Source organism: Orcinus orca, chromosome 19 (genome assembly GCF_937001465.1).
Source record: "Orcinus orca chromosome 19, mOrcOrc1.1, whole genome shotgun sequence".
Lineage (NCBI taxonomy): Eukaryota > Metazoa > Chordata > Mammalia > Artiodactyla > Delphinidae > Orcinus > Orcinus orca.
In genome coordinates this window covers 29,013,748-29,037,915 of record NC_064577.1, presented here as the reverse complement: position 1 = coordinate 29,037,915, position 24,168 = coordinate 29,013,748, and the positions used below count along the sequence as shown (strand labels likewise).

The window sequence follows — 24,168 nt, the reverse complement described above, 5'->3', positions numbered from 1 at the left end:
AGGGAGGGCCGGGGCGGGCCGAGGCGAACGGGGCGGGGACTCGCGGTGTCCTGGGGAGGCTCTTAGGGCTGGGCCCGCTCTGGAGGTGCGGACACTCGCTGTCGCTGCTGCCGCCGCCTCGGCCTCAGCTGCCTCTGCTGGCCGTCACCATGAACCAGGACCTGCAGAAGGAGCGGGCCGCCGCCAGCTTCAACCCGGAGCTGCTCACGCACGTCCTGGACGGCAGCCCCGAGAACACCCGGCGCCGTCGAGAGATCGGTGAGGGCGGCGGGCCAGGCCTCCTTCCTTCCCCGAGCAAAGCTTGAGACTCCCTCCGGGAGGAATCGGGGGACGCTGTAGGGCGTAGGCCGCAGCCTCTGGCCCAGCTTTAGGGGAGCCTGGACCCCCATTTCCAGGGGCGGCTCTGGCGGGGGGAATCCCCTATAACGAGAGGGGACCTGTGCCCGTGAGTCTGAAACCTGCTGTGACCCAGGGAGCTTTAACGGAGCCCTGAATTTCTGTCTTCCTCTTGATATCCTTTAACTCCCTACCAGAGAACCTGATTCTGAAAGACCCAGACTTCCAGCATGAGGACTTGAATTTCCTCAGTCGTAGCCAGCGTTACGAGGTGGCTGTTAGGAAGAGTGCTACCATGGTGGAGAAGATGAGGAAGTTTAACATCGCAGACCCTGCTGAAATCATGTGGTTTAAAAAGTAGGTATGCCTTAGCTTAGATCGAGTCCCTAAGCGAAAACTTCAGATCCGCAATCTGCGGTGTCCTTTTTCAGCGTGCTTGACGTTTGAAGGCTCGAATTGGCATATTTTCACGCCATTTTAAAGTTATTTGTGTCGAAAATAATGTTTACTTTTGTATTTAAGCCTCTGAAAGGGATGGCATTTGTAAAAAGTTGATCATGGAAATGCTATAATTTTCTATCTCAAGAATCATACAAATTCGGTCCAGATGTCTCAATTTTGAGTGATTTAAATACAGAATGACTTTGCTTTTTGTAAGAAGGAGGCCTGCTAAATTTAGAAGCTGCATTTGGAAGGATGTTTTCAGTTGCAAGGACCAAACATTAAATATTTTGGAGCAGTAACAGGTCGTATTTTCATATGCGTGTAGATCTTGAGTTTAAAATAATGGAAGATGTGGGTGGAGGAAGAAGAACTTTAGTCATACCTTAGAATGAGTATAAAGTATTCTAAGAACCCAGCATTGTTGAATCTGGTGATGGTATTTAAATGGCTCCCCTGTCATACAAGATCTCATAAAAACATGCCTTGGTCCTACTGCTGAAAGAGGATGTTCTTTTTTCAGACCATCTGCTTTTTGTTGTGTTTTTAGAAATAAAACACACTTTTTTTTTTACCTTTATGTAAATAAACAGTATAATTATATGATCTTAGTACAAGATTTCTTTGACTTTCAGCATCTCTTACACTTCTCGCTTATTCCTGGGCATTTCCTGTTTTAGGCCTCTACATTTTAGAAGAACTCCAATATTTTCATCAATAAAGAATAAATGGTGTGAATGGTACATATTTAAGAGCCAAGAAAAATGAAATATGTTACAAGTTCTGCCTTTATGTAGCAGTAGGCATTCCTCCCCATACTACTGCTGCAAATACATATGGTATATAATTATTTTCTATTTGACCTGGTTATTATTGTCAAGAGGAAATGATTTACTCCAGCCCTTAGGACCACACTCAGAACTCCTTTCCATTTTAGTTACAAAAATAGTTAATTTGGTAGTCCGTCAGAGTACTTATTAACTTCCAAATGCTTTTTTTTTATTTTTAAAGTTTGTAACTCATGGCTGTGAGGATATTGAGGTGGAGTAACTCCTAGAAGATTATGTTTCTAATTTTCCTGAGTTCGGTCTGTGAACTTTAAAAAATTAGTAAGATTTTATTCTTCCTTAAAACAACACAAAAGAGGAGGTTTGTTTTGTTTTACTTTAAAATGGCTGATGCCGTGTGTTTCAGAGTTGGTTAGAAGATTTCATGATCTGTGGTGGTGCACAACGTGTAACCAGACTCCGGTGAAGTCACAATGAAATAAAGTCCTTTATGTGAGTTAAAGATCAGTGGACACCAGCCAACTGTTTTGCGTATCATTTTGTATGACACAGACCTCACTATTGGCGAAATACAAAGTACAAACTTTGGCATACCCTTTGACATCTTTCCAGTATTTCTGGGATGTGACAGGGAGATCCATGTATGTTAGAGAAGGGGATTGAAAATTAGTCTTGGCAATTACTGAACGCCATCGATTGTCACTCACACCCATGTCTTATGTATCACTAACAAAGTTAACTATGATGTACCATTAATTGTGAGATGCATCAGATTTCTTAAATGCTAAAATTGGCTGTGAGGAGAAGGATGCTATAATTAATGAAATATAGTAATATTTCTCTGGGGATTTGGGGCGTTTACTGGTCTCTTTTACATCCAATTTCTCTATCACAAAATAAAACTCATGAGAGTATGTTGAAATTGACTAAAGTATTAGTAAAGTACTTTGAGATTTCTCAACTTGAGCAGTGAAAGAATTCATCTCTCCATTCCTTGAGAAAATAAGACTTTGCTGTTTGGGGAATAGGAGTTACTTTCCTAATCCCCTTTCCTGTAAGTTTGTCTTTTAACTATACTATTTGCTATGCAAAAACTGTAAAATATTCTTAAAAGTACTTTAAAATTCTGATGAGAATCATTCATGGTTTCTGTTATCCTTATTAGGTTTTTAAAGCTAGTTGCTTGAAAAGCATCTTCAGGAAGGATTAAACATAACTTAAAAACAAGCACTCAGGGCTTCCCCGGTGGCGCAGTGGTTGAGAGTCCGCCTGCCGATGCAGGGGACATGGGTTCATGCCCCGGTCCGGGAAGATCCCACATGCCGTGGAGCGGCTGGGCCCGTGAGCCATGGCCGCTGAGCCTGTGCTCCACAACGGGAGAGGCCCATGTACGAAAAAAAAAAAAACAAGCACTCAGATTTTGTTCTTGAGTTAACTTTCTTTTTTTTTTTTTTTTTTGCGGTACACGGGCCTCTCACTGTTGTGGCCTCTCCCGCTGTGGAGCGCAGGGTCAGCGGCCATGGCTCACGGGCCCAGCCGCTCCACGGCATGTGGGATCTTCCCGGACCAGGGCACGAACCCGTGTCCCCTGCATCGGCAGGTGGACTCCCAACCATTGCGCCACCAGGGAAGCCCGAGTTAACTTTCAAGTGGCTTCAAAAAAAAAAATCTCAGTATGTTTATGAAAACATAAGTATTTGACAGTCTTTATTTTGTGTCATATATTTTTCCCTCTCAGTTTCCTAGAGTTAATTATTTCGTGTCAGTGTCATCATTTTACCAACCCAGAGCCTCCTCAATGCCGTCAAGGGATTGGGAGTGTCTTATATTGCCACCATTTTTAGCACCTAAATTACTGGTTTTATTTCTCAGAAATTCTCGCAGGTTCATTTCCTCCTTTAGTAAAGCATGGTTGTGAGGGAGTGCTGTGGTGCCCTTGCCGTTGAGAGGCCAGTTTCTACATTTATCTCCTCGTTACTTGTCTCCACTTTAGTGATGAATATGTTTTGCAAAGAGCCTTACTTCTCTTTGTAGTACAGCAGCAGGAAGTTGCTGCGGATTGGTATTCCTATACCTCCTTTCCCCTCTTTCTCTCCTTTCAGTTTAAGGTTGTTGTTTTTTTTTAAGGTATTTTTTTTTAATTTATTTAATTAATTTATTTTTGGCTGCGTTGGGTCTTTGCTGCTGTGCGTAGGATTTCTCTAGTTGCGGCGAGCGGGGGGCTACTCTTTGTTGCGGTGCACGGGCTTCTCATTGCGGTAGCTTCTCTTGTTGCAGAGCACGGGCTCTAGGGCGTGCAGGCTTCAGTAGTTGTGGCACGTGGGCTCAGTAGTTGTGGCTCACGGGCTCTAGAGCAAAGGCTCAGTAGTTGTGGCACATAGGCTTAGTTGCTCCACGGCATGTGGGATCTTCCCGAATCAGGGCTCCAACCCGTGTCCCCTGCATTGGGAGGTGTATTCTTAACTACTGTGCCACCAGGGAAACCCTCAGTTTAAATTAATATTTGATATTTGTGTGAAAATCATAGAACCTTAGGGTTAAAAAGCATTTCTGATGTTGACTAGTCCAGGCATTCCTTGGATGTTTGAATCTGTCCCCAGCACCCCTGAAAGGTGGTGGGATGGTTTCAGGGCCTCCCCAGATGTGAATTGGCAGCCTACCCGCCCCTTTCCCTTAATTCATGCTCTGCTTGTTGTACAAGCCAGGATAGGCTGGCGGTGACACTGCTTCCAATCCATCCCTTGAAAAGTCATGAGGGTCAGTTAGGTGGTACTTACTTTGTACCCTAAGCTCTTTTTTTTTCTTTTTTTAAATAAATTTATTTATTTTTATTTTTGGCCGTGTTGGGTCTTTGTTGCTGCGTGCGGGCTTTCTGTTGCGGCGAGCGAGGGCTACTCTTCCTTGCGGTGCGCGGGCTTCTCACTGCGGTGGCTCCTCTTGTTGTGGAGCACGGGCTCTAGGCGCGTGGGCTTCAGTAGTTGTAGCACACAGGCTCAGTAGTTGTGGCGCACGGGCTTAGTGGCTTCGCTGCATGTGGGATCTTCCCGGACCAGGGCTTGAACCCATGTCCCCTGCATTGGCAGGTGGATTCTTAACCACTGCGCCACCTGGGAAGCCCCTGAAGCTCTCTATATAGATAGATCTGACAGAATAGACCCCTAAAAAAGCTACAGCACAATGTAGCCGAGGCTGACTAGTGTACGTAACTCATATTTTGATCATCTCACAGATTCTCTTTTGTGAGAAAATCGTTGAAGACTGAATTTCATTATGATTAGAGTTCCCTTAATCTGGAATAATTTTCAAAGACCGGTCGTGATAAATTTTTAACACTCACATAACCTACTTAGCCGTTTCTAAGCTCTGAAGACCTGTAGAGATGTGTGCTTTGGCCCCAGAACGTATATGTACCATCCTGGACATTTGCTTCAGTTACTAGGGAAAGATAGTATAAATTATTCTTCTTTGGGACATTTTGTTAACAGGTCAACAAATAAGTGTTCTGTGGAGTGTCTTTTGATTTTCAAAACAAGTAAAACCTGAAAATAATCCAAAAACAAATAGGCAGACCCTCCAAAAACTCAAACCAACAAATAACACCAACAGTATGATAAACAAAAGGGGGTTGAGGCTAAAACATGGTAGAATTTGCTTCCTGGATTAAGTATGAAATTCAGAATTCTGGCCCTGAAATGACTAGGGGGAGAAGAGATTCCACTAGATTCTGCTGTTGGCTTTTTAGGTAGTAAATGATAAATATTAGTCTTAATTTCCTAAGAAAGAGGTTTAAATTTTTCTAACCTTCATCCTCAGGGCCACAGCCATCTGGCAGGATTGGTAGTAGAATGCAGTTTCCAGAGTAAGGCTGAGATCCTTTTCTTTTCTCTCCCGTAGACTACATTTGGTCAATTTTGTGGAACCTGTGGGCCTCAATTACTCCATGTTTATTCCTACCTTGCTGAATCAGGGCACCACTGCTCAGCAAGAGAAATGGCTGCTTTCATCCAAAGGACTCGAGATAATTGGCACCTACGCCCAGACGGAAATGGGCCACGGTTAGTCCACGTTTGAGGCTCAGCGGGTAACCCACCTCAGGACTTCAGTTAACAAATGACTCCTGGCAAAACGAACAAACAAAAATGACTCCTGGCATTTGACTTTTTTCTGCTGCTACACATTTGGGATTTTATTTTAAATTGTTAAATCTTAAATAAAATTCAGCCTCTTATTTTCTGATAGTTTCTTTCCCCTTAAACTGGTCCAAGACTCTGGCCTGAAGCATCTGTCATTGTTATTTTTTAAGGCTCGTTACCATTGCTGCATACATCCGTTAAAATGGGTGTTGAGCAGTTTGGAAAGATGGGGTTGAAAATACGGCAAAGCGCCCCATTGTATTGGTGTCTGATTAAAGACTTAGTTGCAAATTCTTAAGAGGGTTCATGCCTCAGCAACATCTGGAAGATGCTCTGCTTTAATGAAGTTAAAGATGTGGATTTTAAAGGGGCAGAGGGTTAGAGTGGTGAAGGTTGTGAGATGGTTTGGGAAAAAGTCCACGATGCTCTTCATTGCTTTTTATTCATTTTTCTGTTCATGTCCATGGACTTTATATTACCAGTAATTCTTGGTTAAATTGTTCCTAAAAACCTGGCTACTTTCAAAAAGTTTTGTGTTTAGTCTTGTGAAACAGGTTTGTTTTCATAGATGAGGCCACTGACAGGTTTGAGTGTCTTGGAATTTGAGCTGCCCGGTTCATAATGCTTCCCTTATGTAAATAAAGGAAAGTAAAGAAAAAGAATGAGAAAAGGATGCAGATATCAGGAAGACTTCATTTTTGTGTTTGATTTGGTGCTTTTTGGTTTGCAAATTGGTTTAAGGAAATGTTCTTTCCCATAATGCCTGTGGGAACTGCAGATTCTGGTCATGGTACAGTTTTATGAACACCCTGCCAAACACCCATGGCCATCTTCAGGATGGTCAACACTGAGATGACAGACCTGAAGGAAGGTGTCCTAACGGAAGGAATATCACATTCCTACAATGTTCCTCTCTTGGAGTGTGCCCTCGTGTTTTGTTATCTTGAGATAGCTTTGAAATAGGGGGCATAAGAAGTAAACTGTTGTGAGGCTAAGTGAGTCTGATCTGTGTATCTCTTGTTGGTCTAATCCTTCTGCCTCTATCTATAAGGTACATTTCAAATGTATATTTGAAGGAAGAGAGGAGGAAATGAAGACTTGAACTTCACTGGTTTGAGGAGCCCAGAACGTTGGACTGAGGTCCTTTGTTGCTCTGGGCGAGTTTGTATTTGTTAGAGTTTTCTTTCCCTTATTCCTTCTAGTTTTCGAATGCTTTTTTGTATTCGAACCAACTCTGTCTCAATCTTTATGGTTTATTTAGAGAACAGAGTTTTAAGATTAGGTCTTGTTTCTTGCTGGAACTTTGTCAGTTCATATTAGTTGTGCTTCACTGACTGCTGTTCTTTTCCAGAGAAGCCAGTCAGTTTGTTGGCTAATTTGCATCCTGTGACAGTACGGTCTTATGTAGAATATATAAAAAGTACTTCAACACCAACGGGATTGGAAATAGAGCAACTTGTACAGGATGAAGATTTGGCCATTTAAATTCTGAGACTTCGGAACATTGGCCAACGGTGGTTATCTAAGTGCTCTCACAGAGTTGGCTATAACTTCGCGTTGGGGATTCTTTCACCTCTGGGTAGCCGCTGAGAAGTGAGAGACTCAAAATTTCTCAGGCTTATTCCAGAATCCTCAAGAATCTTAAAATTCAACCACTTGCAGAAAGTCTGGGTCACCAGTTTTCTCTCTTCCCTCAAGAATTGGGTCTTCCCTCTAAATACACACCTGTCTGTATAGGCACACAAGCCCCAACACACATTTGGTCTGTGAGTGCGCGAGCCTTAATCAAAGGCAGAGGCCTGGGCCAAGGAGGGCACCCTCTTCCTGGGGTTCTGGTGTTAAAGGGACAGTCTGGGACGTGGTCCAGGGGTATTATCCTGACCATACGTTTCTCCAGGTCACAAAACAAGTAGTGTGTTTGGTCTTCACAGGTATTTGATCATTTCATGTTCTGGCCACTTAATAGGAATTCTTCTTGCCTTTTCTATTATTGTTATTGTTATTTTAATTATTAAGGAAAATAGAGCTTATGTAGTACATACTTACCATCCTTGAAGATGGTGGTGCAGATTCTTTGCAAATTCCGATCACTAATACTCAAATGTGAAAATACTCTTCCTTTGAAACTTGAAAAATAAATAGTAAACTCGATTTTGTAAGTCACTAATCTTTCTCTCCCTGTATCTCACTGCTCTGTCTCTCCGAGAGTCTCCTGTCTTCTTTTTCCAGGAGGGATTCTCTTACCTTTTGGACTTCCCATGAGACTTGCTCCTTGGGTATTCTAACTTCTCCACTGTCAGTAATAACAATATCAGTCTCTTTACAGAAACTGTGTTCTTTGGGTTATGCCTTTGGAATATCTTTCTCAGAAATGAATTACTACATCTGAAGGGAATGAACACTTCATAGCTTCTGTTGCTCAAGACATGGAACAAGTTTTGCTGTACTTAGTGTGCTCGTGTCTCCATAGTCCTATCAACATGATTACTTTTTTTGCTACTTTTATATATATCTAAGAGTTAAAGTTTTAATTCTTCCAGTGCTAGTGAGCCTGGATGTTACATGTTTAGCTTACTGTAAACTGGGTTTTTCTCCTTTGAGTATTGAATACATAGAATCTGCATATTGATCTTACAAGATTTTATTGTATCCTTCCAATATTTCTTTCTGTTGCCTCTGTTTGATTAAGCATTTTGGCCTTATGTATTCAGTGCATCCTTCTCTGAATAGGTATAAGTTTTCTTTTTCCCGTATCTTGGATAATTATCTTCTATTTTATTCCCTTTTTTGTTTGTTTGATTTGTGTTTAATGCTTTGACTTGTGTATGATACAGAGATGAGTGAACCCCATACTATTTTTATGTTTATTAACTAGTAGCTCTTTCCCCTTGTTATGTTCTTTCTGGTTCATCTTAGAGTTTTGTAATAGTTTCAGTTTATTTATGGAACCTTAAATATATTACATTAATTTTTTTCTTTATTTTTCTCTTAGCATCATAAGCTTGGCTCATTGTTGCTTTTTAAGATATTTAAAAATCTGATAGAATAAGCCTACTATTGCTATATTTCAATTTATATGTATTTGATGTCCTTGCATACTTATTCTCCTAGATGAATTCTGATCTCAATTTGCCAAGTTCGACAACATATCCTGTAGGAATTTAAAACCCATTACCTTAAATCCCTGTATTTTCTTGGGAAGTATTAATTTTATTTAGTCCTCTCAGCCAAGAATTAGCGATTTCTTTCCTATTGTCCATTTTCATATCTTTTATTCATCCTATTAGGCATTTATATTTTCTCTTAATTAAATCTGTAATATTCTGAGCTAAATTACTTAACAGATTTTTAAAATATTTTGTTGCTGTTATAAATCACCTTTCTCTTTACCAGGGTTTTCTATTTGAATGGTTCTAATGGATAAGAATGAGTGATTTTTTTTTTTTAATCCTGATTTTTCTAAATTCATTTATTATTGATGGTGTTTTGTTTTTGTTGATTTCCTAGGATTATAATCATACTGTCCGTGGAGATGCTATTTTGATTTCTTCCTTTCTCATATATTATTAATCTAATAATTTTGTCCTCAGTATTGACTGCTAGCCTTCCCAGCCCTGTATCACGTAGGAGAGCCTGGGAAGGCCTTCTGGTGTTACGGTTTTGAAAGAATCGACTCCAGCTCTTTACCAAGCAAAATGTTGGTGCTTTGCAATTTTAAAATAAATTAATTAAAAATAATATATGATCTTTATCATGCATAAATGGTATAGCAAATACTTGATTTAAATCAAAAACTATCCAGGTCACTTTCTCCTTGTAACATTTCTGCATTTCATCCACTTCTGAATAATCCTTATCCTAGTCACAAGAGACATTTTTCTCCTGAAAACATTTTTTTGCTTCAAGACAGTTTCTGATTATAAGTAGTTTTACCCCTGCCCTCCTGAGTGTACTCTGTGGTAACCCTTGGTGCCCCTCATTATTCCCGAATACACGCCCACCCATGACGAGTCTGGGCGCCTCTGAATGGCCTCTCCTTCACCAGGAATTGCTCTGGTTTCTAGTCATGGAAAGTAGCCTCTCAGCACCGTGAGTGGCTGGCCCCAGGCCACAGCTTTCAGTCCTACTTCAGAGTTTTCTTCTTTTAGCTCCTAGGCGCACATTGATTTTTCTTCCTACACATCATTCTTTTAAAAACAGCACAGTTGACATTCCTGTCTGTGCATGAAAAGTACTCTCTCATCCCTGGAATGTGTTTTTCCAGGGATTTCCACTTTTTTTCTTTTTTTTAACTTTTTATTTTGAAATGATTACAGATTCATAGGAAGTTGCAAAAATAGCACGGAGACGTCCCGTGAACCTTTCACCCAGTTTGCACCAGTGGTGACATCTTACAGGATTTCCACTTTGATGCTTCCGAGTCTAGCTCTGATTTTGGCAAGTCTTTCTAGTGTCCCCACTGTTGTCCTCAGCCCAGGTTGCACTAGAAGACGTGATTAGGAGATGAGATTCTTGTCCTTGTTTTGCCATTATGTTTTTGACCTGAAGACACATAATTCACCTCAGCTTTAATTTCTCTGTAAAATGAGGAAGTTATTCATGCATTCTTCAATCTTTATGTAATTGGTTAGCTGAAAGCTCAGCCCACCCCCCGCCCTCTTTGGAAAACATCACATGTCAGCCCCTGCCTAGAGCACCCTGTCCTGATTATTCTCCTCCTCAAGTGGAACAATTGGAGAAATTTTGAAACTGAAATGTTTAGGCTCATTTCTAAGATAATGAGCACAGTAAGAGTAACATAGAATTGATTAATTTTGAGCTGGAAGTTAAATAAAATGCCAGTAGCATGCAACAATACAAAGCCATATAGAACTATTTCCTATTAGAAATAAATTCACATAAAAGTCTAAGGCACCTGCAAATTTTAAATGGAAAAGAATGACTTTAGAAAGTGGATTTAAAATGACAACTAACATGTTTATTATCATTTGTGATAATTCCCATATAATTGTAATGGAGAGCTTGTTATGCATGAATCTGTTATTTGTAAATGTTACGGTCTTCACTAAAAATCACATGTCTTTTTATTTCTGAAATTAATTATTGGGATGAAGAGCACTGTCAATTTTTGTATTACATTGTTTCAGTAGCACGTGGCTGGATATTTGTGATGGATCCAAATGAAATGACCAGAATTATGTGAGGAATGTGGATTAATGCTGGATGCTTTATGGACAAACAGAAAAGATTCTAGCCTAGAAGCATTATTGGAATTAGATCCTGGAGAAACTTTTGTCCAAAAGAACCACTATGTTCTCCTGTCTCAACTTTTCATTAGAATAAATAAGTCACTGTACAACTTAAATTCTCCATTCCATCCAGCATTTTCAGGTTTTTTATTTACTTTAATTGCAAGGCTCGAATCCTCTGCCTTGCGCACATGGTCTTGTGCTGCACAGGCTTTGGCATCGGTAGCCAATCCCTACCAAGATTAATTAATTTTAGAGATGAGTAGCCTTAGAAAATAATTCTCGCCAACATAAGAAAAATGGAAATTGCTAAGAGTTATAAAGTAATACAGACAGGGCAGTGCTCCCATCTATGATAAAGTCCACCCATTAATTCATACTTAACAGAAGGGTTTTTTTTCTCCTTCCCTTGCTCTGTTTGTTCAAATTGCTGATTCTCTCACACCTGATGACTCTTCTCTCAAATGCCCATCCTTGGTATTTCTTTGAAGCCTTGTGCACCGAGGGCAGTCTGGGCCTCTGGATCTTCACTTGGGCATGTTCCTGCCCACCTTGCTTCACCAGGCAACCGAGGAACAGCAGGAACGCTTCTTCGTGCCCACCTGGAACTTGGAGATCATTGGCACTTATGCCCAGACAGAGATGGGTCATGGTACGGTGCATTCAGTCTACCTTCTGGGTTGGGCGGGGCTCTTCGAGCTTAGCATGCATGGAGTGTCCACCACGTGTCAGCAGTGGCATATCCACGTGCTGTGTAAGATCTGTTTAAATGCAGTCTTTCTGCAGCGGCCAGGGTTTTCACACATATAAGTCTCGGCATAGACAATGCTTTGGTCGGTGGAAATAAAAGCTTATATTATCACAGATATGCTGATTGATTATTCATGGTTCCCCTTCAGAAGGTCAAGAATTACAAGTCAGGCCTTCCTTAATAAGTGATTTTTCAAGTTTACTGAAGTTGTACGGAATTTGTGTGTATATAGAGCCTGAACCCATCTCTTTTTCTTCATTACTCTCTGGTTATCTTTGCTACTGATACCTTAATGAACTTGCACAGATTGCAGAAGAAATACAGATTAATAGAATGTGTGCTCTTTGACTTGCTGAAGGGAAATGAGTGGCTTATATAACCAAAACATGCAGCATTTTGTACCTTGACTTTATTTGTGCCTTGATTCAGTAAATTCAGTAAAGTTCTGAAAGTGGCTTTGGCCACAGTTTAGAAAAAATAAGATAAGTTGTACTTCCGGGCAGTTGATTTCATACTCTGTATGTACTGCCTTTCTGCTTTTTAAAATAAATATATATATATTTATTTATTTATTTTTGGCTGCGTTGGGTCTTCGTTGCTGTGCATGGGCTTTCTCTAGCTGCGGAGAGTTGGGCTACCCTTCATTGTGGTGCATGGGCTTCTCATTGCGTGGCTTCTCGTATTGTGGAGCACGGGCTCTAGGTGTGCGGGCTTCAATAGTTGTGGCACGTGGGCTCAATAGTTGTGGCACGTGGGCTCAGTATTTGTGGCTCGCAGGCTCTAGAGCGCAGGCTCAGTAGTTGTGGTGCACGGACTTAGTTGCTCCGCGGCATGTGAGATCTTCCCGGACCAGGGATGGAATCTGTGTCCCCTGCATTGGCAGGCGGATTCTTAACCAGTGCACCACCAGGGAAGTCCCTGTACCACCTTTTTTTTTCTTTCCATCCCTCACCTGTCTTTTCCTGGATGAACTGGATGGGGCTGGAGGTGGTGGCTGTGCCTGGTAGCATCCGTTCCACATTGGTATCTGTGTTTACCATTTGTTTACTTCTGGCTTCTCTTTTCCTACTCAGACATTTCAGAACAGCTGGTCTAGTGTATATTTTCCACTTGCTCCTTATTCCTGTACAACTTCATCTTCATTTGATTGCTAATTTGGCTTTCAGCTTCCGTGGTAAATAGTATTTTAGAGGATTTTCCTAAAACTCGAAGTGGAATACTGTTTGATTCAGTTGTGCATTTGAAAACGTTTTGTCATTACCTGTTCTGTTTAATATGCTACCTCGTTTTCTATAAAAGTTTCTTCTTTGGTGAAAGGAGTCTTAGTGTCTGATTCCTTGATTCCCACACAGGGAAAGGTTGTGGATCACACATAAACTGTCCATTTCTGTTATTTAACTCGGGAGTTTCTAAGTGTTTCACAGTTTAAGTGTTTAATGAGATCTGGCATTATCAAAGCAGTTTGGTAAAAGTTTCTCAGCATTGGCTACAGGATAGTATTACTAAGGAGGGTGTCACTTAGAACATTTTTCTGTAACTTTTTTCAAATAATTTTGGCACGTTTGTATTAGGATTTAAAACACGAATCCCTGTCTGTCTCCATTATACATAAAATGGAAACTCTTCCTAGTCACACTAGTGAACCAGCCAGGAATAAGTTAAGGCTTAGTGTTGAGTCTGCAGGGTGAACTTGGACCTTATTATTGGACTTTTAGAAATTAAAAAAAGTGACTGTTCCAGGTCTTTTCCGCATAATGATTATAACTTTTTTTTTTTTTTTTTTTTGCCGCACTGCAAGGCATGTGGGATCTCAGTTCCCCAACCAGGGATCGAACCCGCGCCCCCTGCATTGGAAGCGCGGAGTCTTAACCACTGGACCGCCAGGGAAGTCCTGGTTATAACTTTTTAAGTTCTTGTTTTCCTTTCTAGCATTCATTCTGAAATAAATTCTCAGTCTACAAGAACTTTAGCCGAGTCTCTTCCTGTCACGTGTTCTCATTCTTTGTTATAATACAGAATTCCAGAACATTGCATTGGTGTGGTAGACACAATACCAATGAGTTGAAATTGGCACACTAACAGCTTAGATATGCCTTTAAAAGGTCAGTTAACTTCCCTGTTAAATTCGTATCCTGTGACCTTACGAAACTATGATTCTAATCTGCCTTTATTTTACCTTTTCTTTTGGTTGATCTAAATAAATGTTCCATGTCCACTGCCACAGAAGTGCACTAAATCAAGCACAGAAATGGAATGTGCTCGACGTTCGTATTTTCAGCTTCATAGGAACAGATCAGGAAATTACATATTAATTCATTAAGCTTAGGAAATTACGTATCTTGGTTATTAACCATTTGTAGTTCATCTACAGATGTTCTATTGTTGTTAGATTTTGTTACTCTCTGAGATGCTAGAGCTTTAAAGGACTGGGCAGGAGATTTTACCCTGTACCTGTTTTTTCCTGTATTCTATCTGAAGCAGGTGTAATTCATTTTCTTAGGAACTCATCTTCGAGGCTTGGAAACCACAGCCACTTACGACCCCGAAACCCAGGAGTTCATTCTTAACAGTCCTACTGTGACCTCCATCAAGTGGTGGCCTGGTGGGCGTAAGTGAATTTTTTAACAGTTATTGGATGTTTTAAGATTTATTATAACGTGTTTAGAATGTAGAGCTTATATGAGAATATAATTTTGAAATATAGAAAAAGCTTCTTAGAGCTTAAACCATTCTAAGATATTTCACATTCTCTTGTGTTGCATGTTACAGATATTTATATGTTTTACAAAGCGCAGAAAGGGCAGCTATCTTACTCTGCTTTTCATGGTTTTTCATTTAAATATTCTCGTGTGTTAGCATAGTTTCCATAGTCATCATTTAAAGTAATTTAGTTTTCCCTGTTTGGTTAGTCATTTCCATACTGGAAAGCATTTGAGTTGTTTTCAAATTTTTATTATAAATAGCTTTGACATGAAATTTATTTAATATCGTCTTCCATTCTGAGTTATTGTTTTAGGATATATATTTCAGATGAGATTAGTGGTTGAAGGATTTTGTTATTCACGTTATATATTTTAATATGGGATGTTACGTTTTGCTAGGAAGAAAACTAGCATGCAAAAAAAGAAATATTTCTGGATGCACTAACCAAAAATCTCTTAAAGCAGCTGTATCCCATAGTACTTTCTGCAATGATGGAATATTCTCTGTCTTTGCTGTTCAGTGTGGTAGCTACTAGCCACTTTCAGCTTTTGAGCACTTGAAATGTAGCTAGCTGACCTGAGGGACTGAATCTTTTATTTAATTATAATTAATTTAAATGTAAACAGCCACGTGTGGCTAGTGGCTACTGTTTTCGAAAGCCCTGCCTTAAGGGAGAAAAAGGATGTAATTTAAAGTAATGTTCTAGAATTATCCTAAAAATTTATTTATGTAAATGAATGAAAAATAAGTAGAAAGGCCTACTTTTTAAAAATGCTATCAAATTAACATACTGTACACTTTAAACTTAGACGTCATATGTCAATTACATCTCAATTAAAAATGTGTTTATATATATTTAAAAAATGAAGGATCGCTTTGCCAAAATTCAATGAATTTTAATAACTATCAGCTTAACTGGATTTCCTTCTGAAAACTAGGCATGACACTGTCATAAGAAAAGCTCTCTGGGCACACTTTATTGATGGAATCTAGTGTTATATTTAACATATGCTTTTTTCCCCCTCTTTTGTTTCTATGAAAATGTAAAAATGTTTGCTCACTTCCCTCTCTTGTTCTCTTTGATGTTGCAGTTGGAAAGACTTCAAATCATGCAATAGTACTCGCCCAACTCATCACTCAGGGGAAATGCTATGGATTACACGCCTTCATTGTACCTATTCGTGAACTTGGGACGCATAAGCCTTTACCAGGTTAGAACTGTTCATCTGATGTTGAGGTGAAAATTAAACCAATCACTTTCTTCTGCAAAAAGTATAATACATAACTAAAGAAGAGGAGGGAAGCCAGGAATTCCAGAGCATAAACACCTTGTGACTTTCATCTGCGGTAGGTATTACTGTTGGAGACATTGGCCCCAAGTTTGGCTATGATGAGATGGATAACGGCTACCTGAAGATGGACAATTATCGCATTCCCAGGGAAAACATGCTGATGAAGCACGCTCAGGTATATTTAGACAGAAAATAGGAGGAGAGGTATCAGACGGGGATTTCAGTGGCTGTTGATAATCACGGGGTTAGAAGGATCTGTTCTTTTAGAAGGTACTAACAGATTTTTACTTCTGAAGCTGCTTTTATTATGACCATGAAATCAAAAGCAGTTGGCAGGTATGAAGAGCATGTTTTGTTTTGCAAAACCAGTGGGGCTCAAACTTTAGCATGCATTAGAATCACCTGGAGGGCTGGCTAAAACCTAGAGTGCTTGGCCCCCAGAGTTTCTGATTTAGGAGGTCAGGGTGGGGACTGAGCATCAGGTGATGCTGATGCTGCCTTTCTGGGGACCACACTTTGAGAACAACTTGCCTAAACTGCCACTTGGTTTTAACAGAGGGAAGCATCCATCTCATGTTCTTTTTCCAGGTGAAGCCTGATGGCACATACGTGAAACCCCTGAGTAACAAGCTGACCTACGGGACCATGGTGTTTATCAGGTCCTTCCTTGTGGGAGAATCCGCTCGGTGTCTGTCTAAGGCATGCACCATTGCCATCCGCTACAGTGCCGTGAGGCATCAGTCTGAAATCAAGCCAGGGTAAGGGTGGAGTCGGAGATGAGCTTGGTACTGAAGACCTGGCTTGGACCCCATCCAAATATCAAAATTCCCAAATGTGTTGTGGAGAAAGTGCATTTGCTGTAAAATTAGCTAGGATGGCAGTGTACTGAGTCTGAGAACCTAGACTTCCCTTAAGTGGAAAGTTGAGAATAACCACCTAATTATTACTTTTAACCTTCTAAGAAAAACAGTAATATTATTTGAGCTTTATAAATGAAATGTTGAAAACACTGAAGGTGGTGTGAAGATTCTAGTTGCTACTAACAGTTACAAATCGGGTATAGTGAAAGTGACATTAAACTTGATTCTCTGTTGTGTTCGTGGACATGGTTTATTCTTACAACTGCCTATTACTTGGGCATGACTCTTTGATAAATTTTTTACTCTTAAAGAAGGAATAAAGAAATTGATAAGAGCAGACCTGCTTAGACTTCAAATATTTAACTCAGTGCATTGGGTCTCCTCAAATTGTGGTCAGAATATAGTTTATTCAGCCATCTAGACCCCTTTAATGTCTTCCTCCTGTGAAGTTAATGAACTTTGGTTCCGGAAGTTGCCATGAGATACAATTTTCTTAGATTGGAAAGACTAAGAAAAATATGAAAGTCAGCTAGAAAATCCTGTCCAACTAAGGCAGCTCATCAAGGTGGTTAAGCACGTGGTCTTCTATAGCCAGATACCCTAGATTTAAATCAAGGATCTGCCACTTATTAGCTCTCTAGGTTCTTAACCTCTCATTTTTTCCATCTGTAAAATGGGGGTAATAAAAGTTAACCTCACAGGATCTTTATAAGGATTCGATAAATTAGTCTTTCAAAGTGCTTAGACCAGAACCTGGCACATAGTAAGCTCTGTGTAGGCATTTAATTTTTTCTCCCCTTTTTTTATATGCTTTAGTGAACCAGAACCACAGATTTTGGATTATCAAACCCAGCAGTATAAACTCTTTCCCCTCCTGGCCACTGCCTATGCCTTCCAGTTTGTAGGCGCATACATGAAAGAGACCTATCATCGGATTAATGAAGACATCAGCCAAGGGGACCTGAGTGAGCTGCCTGAGGTCTGCGTCGTGTCTTGCTCCCTTGTGGGCACCCTTCTAGTTCATATTTGCCCATTGGATCATGTCCAGAGAAAATTAAACATTGGGATATCTTGAAAAGAATCCATATATTCTCAAAATACAGAGAGAGTTTGCTAATTGAGAGTGGATCAAAGGTGAAGATGCGTGGGTTTGTTTTTAAGTTTCAGAATTACTGTACCATGTTGGTCATTTATTAATCAAAGGAACTTAAGTGGTGCCACTTTTGCCAAGTAGAACAGTTCAGAAGGGAGTGTGGGAATGTTGCTGGCTCAGGCCAATCAGATGAGCTTGCTTTTCAGTTTACATGGCATAGCAAGTGATTTTGTTTGCTGTTTGTTTGGTTGTTTTTTTTTTTGGCTACGCCACGTGGCTTGTGGGATCTTAGTTCCCTGACCAGGAACCCAGGCCCCTGGCAGTGAAAGCGTGGAGTCCTAACCACTGGACCGCCAGGGACATCCCTGCCAAGTGATTTTGAAAGTGACAAGTGCTGTTAAGTGAGGCTAAGTGTGTCTCATTGGAATGCGGGCTGTCAGCACCACAGATGTTCTGATGGCCTGTGCTTCCCCCTTCAGCTTCACGCCCTCACTGCCGGGCTGAAGGCTTTCACGTCCTGGACGACTAACACTGGTATTGAAGCATGTCGGATGGCTTGTGGCGGGCATGGCTATTCTCACTGCAGTGGACTTCCAAATATTTATGTCAATTTTACCCCAACCTGCACCTTCGAGGGAGAAAACACTGTCATGATGCTACAGACGGCCCGGTGAGAATCTAATTCATGATTTCTCATATGTGTTCTCAAGAATGTTTGAGTCCTTTCCGTTGGTTCTTATTCCCATGTTTTCTCTTCTCATTATATTTGTTCCAGAAAGATGTCATTTTTGCCTTCCATCCTGACCCACGGTTTTTTCTTGGGGTCAGGCTAGTATGAAACAGTTGTCCCACAGCTTAAAGTCATTTCAGGAGTTCGTTTTATTTCTGTTTCACGAGAAGCATAGTTGCTGAAAGCATGTGTCCTGGTGACTTTCAGGTTCCTGATGAAAAGTTATGACCAGGTGCACTCAGGCAAGTTGGTGTGTGGCATGGTGTCCTACTTGAATGACCTGCCCAGCCAGCACATCCAGCCACAGCAGGTGGCCGTCTGGCCAACCGTGGTGGATATCAACAGCCCTGACAGCCTGACAGAAGCGTACAAGCTTCGTGCGGCCAGGTGAGTACACCCTCAAGAGCTGGGACAGGGCCACGGGGGCCTCTGTGGCCAGGGGCTTGATGGGAGAGGCAGGAGGCACAAGTCCTAGCAATCACTTCCTTGAGCTCCAGTTTTCTAGTTCTTTTCTTTTTTTAACAGATTAGTAGAAATTGCTGCGAAAAACCTTCAAACTGAAGTGATTCACAGAAAAAGCAAGGAGGTAGCATGGAACCTAACTTCCGTTGACCTCGTTCAAGCAAGTGAGGTCAGCGATGGTCCTCTCTCCCCCTCCCCTTCTCCGTCCTTCACCACCCGCCTCATTTTCTTAGTGAAGAAACTGTATCACTGTTGAGTCTTTTTCAAAGGTTCTTGCACTCCGGTGTTTTCTTTTTTCCTAGGCACATTGCCACTATGTGGCAGTTAAGCTCTTTTCAGAAAAACTCCTCCAAATTCAAGAGAAATCCATCCAAGCCGTCTTAAGGAATTTGTGTCTCTTGTATTGTCTGTATGGAATCAGTCGGAACGCAGGGGATTTTCTTCAGGTATTTTCTAAGTTTAAGTTCTTTTATTAATGTATTTCTTAATTTTTTATAGAAAAATAATTGTGGTTTACTTCGTGGTTGTATGTGTATATATACACGTGTGAATAGATTTATACGTACCTATGTAATATCTCTGCTTGCTTGCTTGTTTCTTTTAGGGGAGCATCATGACAGAGTCTCAAATCACCCAAGTGAACGAGCGCGTAAAGGAGTTACTGACTGTGATTCGCCCTGACGCTGTTGCTCTGGTTGATGCATTTGATTTTCAGGATGTGACACTGGGCTCTGTGCTTGGCCGCTATGATGGCAATGTGTACGAAAACTTGTTTGAATGGGCCAAGAAATCCCCACTGAACAACACAGAGGTAAAAAAAAAAAAAAAAAAAGTCTTTTCACGTTTTGAAATTGTTCATTTAAATATTAAGGCAGGAAAGGCCTCTGAGTGATCATCTGTGAAAGCTTTGAAAGCTCTCATGGCCACTTCGGACAGTCTCTTTATTTGAGCAGCAGGTTCTGAAGGGAACAAGGTCTTCCTGCAGTGTGCAGGTTTTTAGTTTTCCCCAACTATTTAGCAACAATTGAAAAATTTCAAATGTATACACAAATAGCATACTCCAGTGCATCTCCCCCGTACCCTTTGTCATGTTTCAGCAACTGTCTGCTCATGGCCAGTTGCATTTCATCTGAACCTCCCAGCTAGGAATTATTTTGAAGCAAACCTGAGATATCAGATAATTTTATTCATAGATATTTCAGTATGTATCTCTAAAAGATAAGGACTCTTCTTAAAAAACATAAACACAATGCCATTCTCACACCTAAACAAATTAACAGTAATTCTTTTTTTTTTTTAAATCTTACTTTTTTTTTTAAATTTTATTTTTATTTATTTATTTATTTATTTTTGGCTGTGTTGGGTCTTCGTTTCTGTGCGTGGGCTTTCTCTAGTTGCGGAGAGCAGGGGCCACTCTTCATCGCGGTGCGCGGGCCTCTAACTGTCACGGCCTCTCTTGTTGCAGAGCAGAAGCTCCAGACGTGCAGGCTCAGTAGTTGTGGCTCACGGGCGTAGTTGCTCTGCGGCATGTGGGATCTTCCCAGACCAGGGCTCGAACCCGTGTCTCCTGCATTGGCAGGCAGATTCTCAACCACTGCGCCACCAGGGAAGCCCCAACAGTAATTCTTTAATATCATGAACTGCTACCCAGTCAGTGTCCAGATTTCCCCAGTTAGCTCAATTCTTCTTTTCTCCCCACTTCAGATTTTTTGAATCAGGATCCAAATAAGGTTCAGATAATTTCTTGATTAAAAGTATGCTATTTTATTTTATTTTACTAATATATTTATTTATTTTTGGTTGTGTTGGGTCTTTGCTGCTGCGCGCAGGCTTTCTCTATTTGCGGCAAGCAGGGTCTCCTCTTCATTGCAGTACGCGGGCTTCTCGCTGCGGTGGCTTCTCTTTCTGCGGAGCACGGGCTCTAGGCACACGGGCTTCAGTAGTTGTGGCTCGCGGGCTCTAGAGCGCAGGCTCAGTAGTTGTGGTGCATGGGCTTGGTTGCTCTGCGGCATGTGGGATCTTCCCAGACCAGGGCTTGAACCCGTGTCCCCTGCATTGGCAGGCGGATTCTTAACCAGTGCGCCACCAGGGAAGTCCAGGTATGCTATTTTAAATTGCAAACTCTGTATCAGTAATTTTTTCTCTCCCTTCCCTGCAGGTCCATGAATCTTACTACAAGCACCTAAAGTCACTGCAGTCCAAGCTCTGAAGTGTCTTGAGGACAAGTTCAATCTCCCGAAAGTAACTGTACTCTACTCCCCTTATACCTGTCACACAAATTCGTGTGGAATCTGTATCAAATTTAGAAAAGCTAGAGCAAATGATAAATTGACCCTTTTCTCTTTTTATAAATGAAAAAAAAAAAGAACAGATTTGAGATTAAAGGAAAAAAACAGTTGTGTTTTACAAGTGCAATTAACACTGAAAGAGACCTGTTAAGCATTCAGAAAAAGCTTTAAGAAATGCCGTGTGACTTCCATCTGCAATGCTGCTGATCCCGGGAGGCCAGGCCTTTTGATAGTTCGTAGAATTTAACTACTAAGTAGTTAATTATTTTCACATCTTAATTGCTAATCACTGGATATGCAAGTGTTTTTAAGCAAAGGTATTTTTTAAGTGCGGATAGAACCCTTCCAAGCTTTCCTGCTAATTGTCCTACCACTCCTGCCGTGGGCGCTGGCTAGAAAGCAGGACTGAAGAAGAGGGATTGGGGAAAGAAACTAATCAGGAAACTTGGTGTGTGTGTGTGTGTGTGTGTGCGCGTGTGCGCGTGTGTGCGCGTGTGCATGCGTGCATGCTTGATACATTGACATATTTCCTGCCTGCTTGCCCTCCTTTGCTGGTGTATAGTTCCTGTCTACCTGCTCACAGTAGCATTTTTCTAACACAAGGATTTCTTCAGCACAGGCTGCTGCAGGGTCACTGCCCCATGTGATTAGGAGCTAATCTTCCATTGGAGGGTTTCCCTAAATTGTTGCTCTCGTAGCAGTACAACTCCCTTCGCCCCGACTTCTTGGGCAAAGTTATCTCTACATATAACTTTCGGCAACTGATGGGACCTCCAAATCAGTGGTTTTGATCTCCCTCTCTCTCTCTCCCTCTCCTGAGAGAGATGCAAAAAAAAGGAGAAAAGGAGAGTCACATTTCCTTCTTAGTAGAATAAGGGCAGGAAGAGCTATCAGTTATGGTTATTGTAACTTTGGTGACCATATTAACTAACTTTCCTGGAACAATCCAGATTCCCTCTATTCTGTCACTTTGGTGCAAGCTGTTAAAATGCTCGGTGGTTACAGTGTCTGGCCTCACAAAAATAAAAGCACCACTCGCCGCCTCTTACACCCAGGAGTCGCACAGAGAGATCCTTTGACAAACCACGTGTTCTGATTTTTGGATCAGAAAATATAATCATTGAAACTGTGGCTAAAGGATAAATGGAAGTTCCATAGAAAATCCGTTTCTTATTGTATATCTGGCATTATTTTCAGTATGTTTCTGGGAGCTTTTTCTGACTTGCTAAATTGTCCTTTCAGCTGAAATCTAATTTATGCAATCATTCTATCTTTAAAGGCTAAACATGTATCTCTTAATGAATTTTTTCTTAAAATCAGTGTAAAACAAGTCACTTGATTTTTTGTTTTTGTTAACTCTTTGTGACATCTGCCTCATGAGACCAGTTGTTCTAACATCAGTCTTGAGAATATAGTATGTAATTCAGTGGAAATGTAGTTCCTATCTTGGGACCCGCCATAAAATCTATCCCAATGGAACGGTAATAGGAGATAAGGTCCAGCAGAAGAAATACTGTCAGTTGACACAAGCCGTAATCTTTCCACCAGGAGCACTGATTGGTCATTGTGTTAAGACTGAAGTGGAAAAAGCCCTGTGTTAATCTCATTTGGGTGTATCTTTGACTAGATCAGATTCTGGGAAATAACAGAGTAAATTCAAATTCCTTAATATTGACCTGTTAAATGTAGAATAGTTTCCAATTAGGGGTTAAAAATCTTATTCACAGAGGGATATCCGTAGTCAGGATCTAAGGGTGTTTGAAATGACACCCACCCAATCCAGCTGCATAGATCTGGGATCTAAGCAGGTTGGAACAGGTGGTGACTCTGCAGAGCCACCTTCAGTCCAGCACCTTGAGTTTCATTTAAAAACAATCTAATATTGACAGTATTTTTATTCACATTGGAATGTTTTGTCTTGAACTTTGTCCTCTGTAATTAAAGAATAAAGATATCGTAAAACCTCACTAATTTGTTACTATCAAGATGGAAAGAACGTGCCACGTAACTAAACATAAGTTTAAATTATGAAGAATTTTAAGATGCAGGTGTAGGTAACACTAAACAAAAAAAGGAAGGAGTGAGAACTGCCTAAGCAGATAAGGCTGAATGGGCCGTGATGCTGTCATTGCAGCGTATCTGAGTGCTCTGTCCATGCAGGAATACAGGTTTCTTGGCTGCTCGTAAGGAAGCAGCAGACCCAGCCTGCTGTCCCTTAGAAGCCAGACTTTGCCACAGATAAGTTTGGTTCTGTTGGGTTCTTTTATGAGCCGTTTTCACAAAGAGTACAGATAAATTTCAACCTAATCTCCAAAATGATGATAAATCTCAGTAGAATTAATGAGATTTTTCTGTTAGATGATACTTATATAAGCCTTTGAAGTTTCATAGAGGTTTTTTCTATTTGTAATGGATGAAGGTTGATACTTCCTCACGTATTTGGAGTTCTACTTCATGCTCTACTCAGTAGATACCGAGGTGTACTTAAGTGTTTGGATATTGGTGACCTCAAAGCACAGTTGGCCCCAAAGCCTTTGGGGGCCTTCACGTTCTTGTCTTCAGAACATAGTACTGCTCAGTAGCAGCTTATCTTCAGAACATTCACTTAATTGCAACATTAACCACATTCAGGTACTTTCTGAGAACTCACTGCTTGTAATTTCAGATGCCATATACCTAGAGGTGTTTAACAGTTCCTAAAGTTACCAATGTTAGATCTTAATTCTTGGATTCTCGTCAGTGCAGGGCATGGTCGGGGAAATATATTCAGGTTCATCATCCTCGAGTCCCCTGGGGAACAAAAATTCCTTAGACGATTGACTGTTGGTCAAAGTTCCTCCTACCCCTTTCTGAGTTTTTTCCATCCATCCTAGTAGAAAGGGAGAGGATTAGATGCAGATGGCCTGTAACACCCACTAATCTTTTTATACATGTGGAAGGAATTGTAGCTTTTCTTTGAGCAGTAGCTCTGCTGCAGCTGGAGAGAGGACCAGTGCCAGGAGAATGATGATTCTGCTTGAGAGAAGAGTTTTTTTGAGTCTC

General features: G+C 40.8%; 1 protein-coding gene across 4 annotated transcripts; it reads left to right on the top strand.

Annotated features, from left to right (window-relative positions):
* The first annotated feature begins 116 nt into the window (after window positions 1–116).
* On the top strand, window positions 117–23,093 carry ACOX1 (acyl-CoA oxidase 1). Of its 4 annotated transcripts, XM_049702024.1 has the most exons (15): window positions 556–693; window positions 1,972–2,057; window positions 5,460–5,620; window positions 11,439–11,599; window positions 14,199–14,306; window positions 15,493–15,612; window positions 15,753–15,868; window positions 16,282–16,451; window positions 17,370–17,532; window positions 18,126–18,316; window positions 18,584–18,763; window positions 18,902–19,007; window positions 19,141–19,284; window positions 19,443–19,649; window positions 20,997–23,093. In XM_049702024.1, exons 3-15 carry the CDS (start codon window positions 5,556–5,558, stop codon window positions 21,045–21,047), a joined length of 1,782 nt encoding a protein of 593 aa, XP_049557981.1. In that variant the 5' UTR covers window positions 556–693; window positions 1,972–2,057; window positions 5,460–5,555; the 3' UTR covers window positions 21,048–23,093. The 4 variants fall into 4 exon arrangements, with proteins under 4 accessions (XP_004275538.1, XP_004275539.1, XP_033294435.1 ...); XM_004275490.4 differs by lacking the exons at window positions 1,972–2,057; window positions 5,460–5,620 and adding an exon at window positions 117–258 and having other exon boundaries at window positions 534–693; XM_004275491.4 differs by lacking the exons at window positions 1,972–2,057; window positions 11,439–11,599 and adding an exon at window positions 117–258 and having other exon boundaries at window positions 534–693.
* The last annotated feature ends 1,075 nt before the right edge of the window (window positions 23,094–24,168 follow it).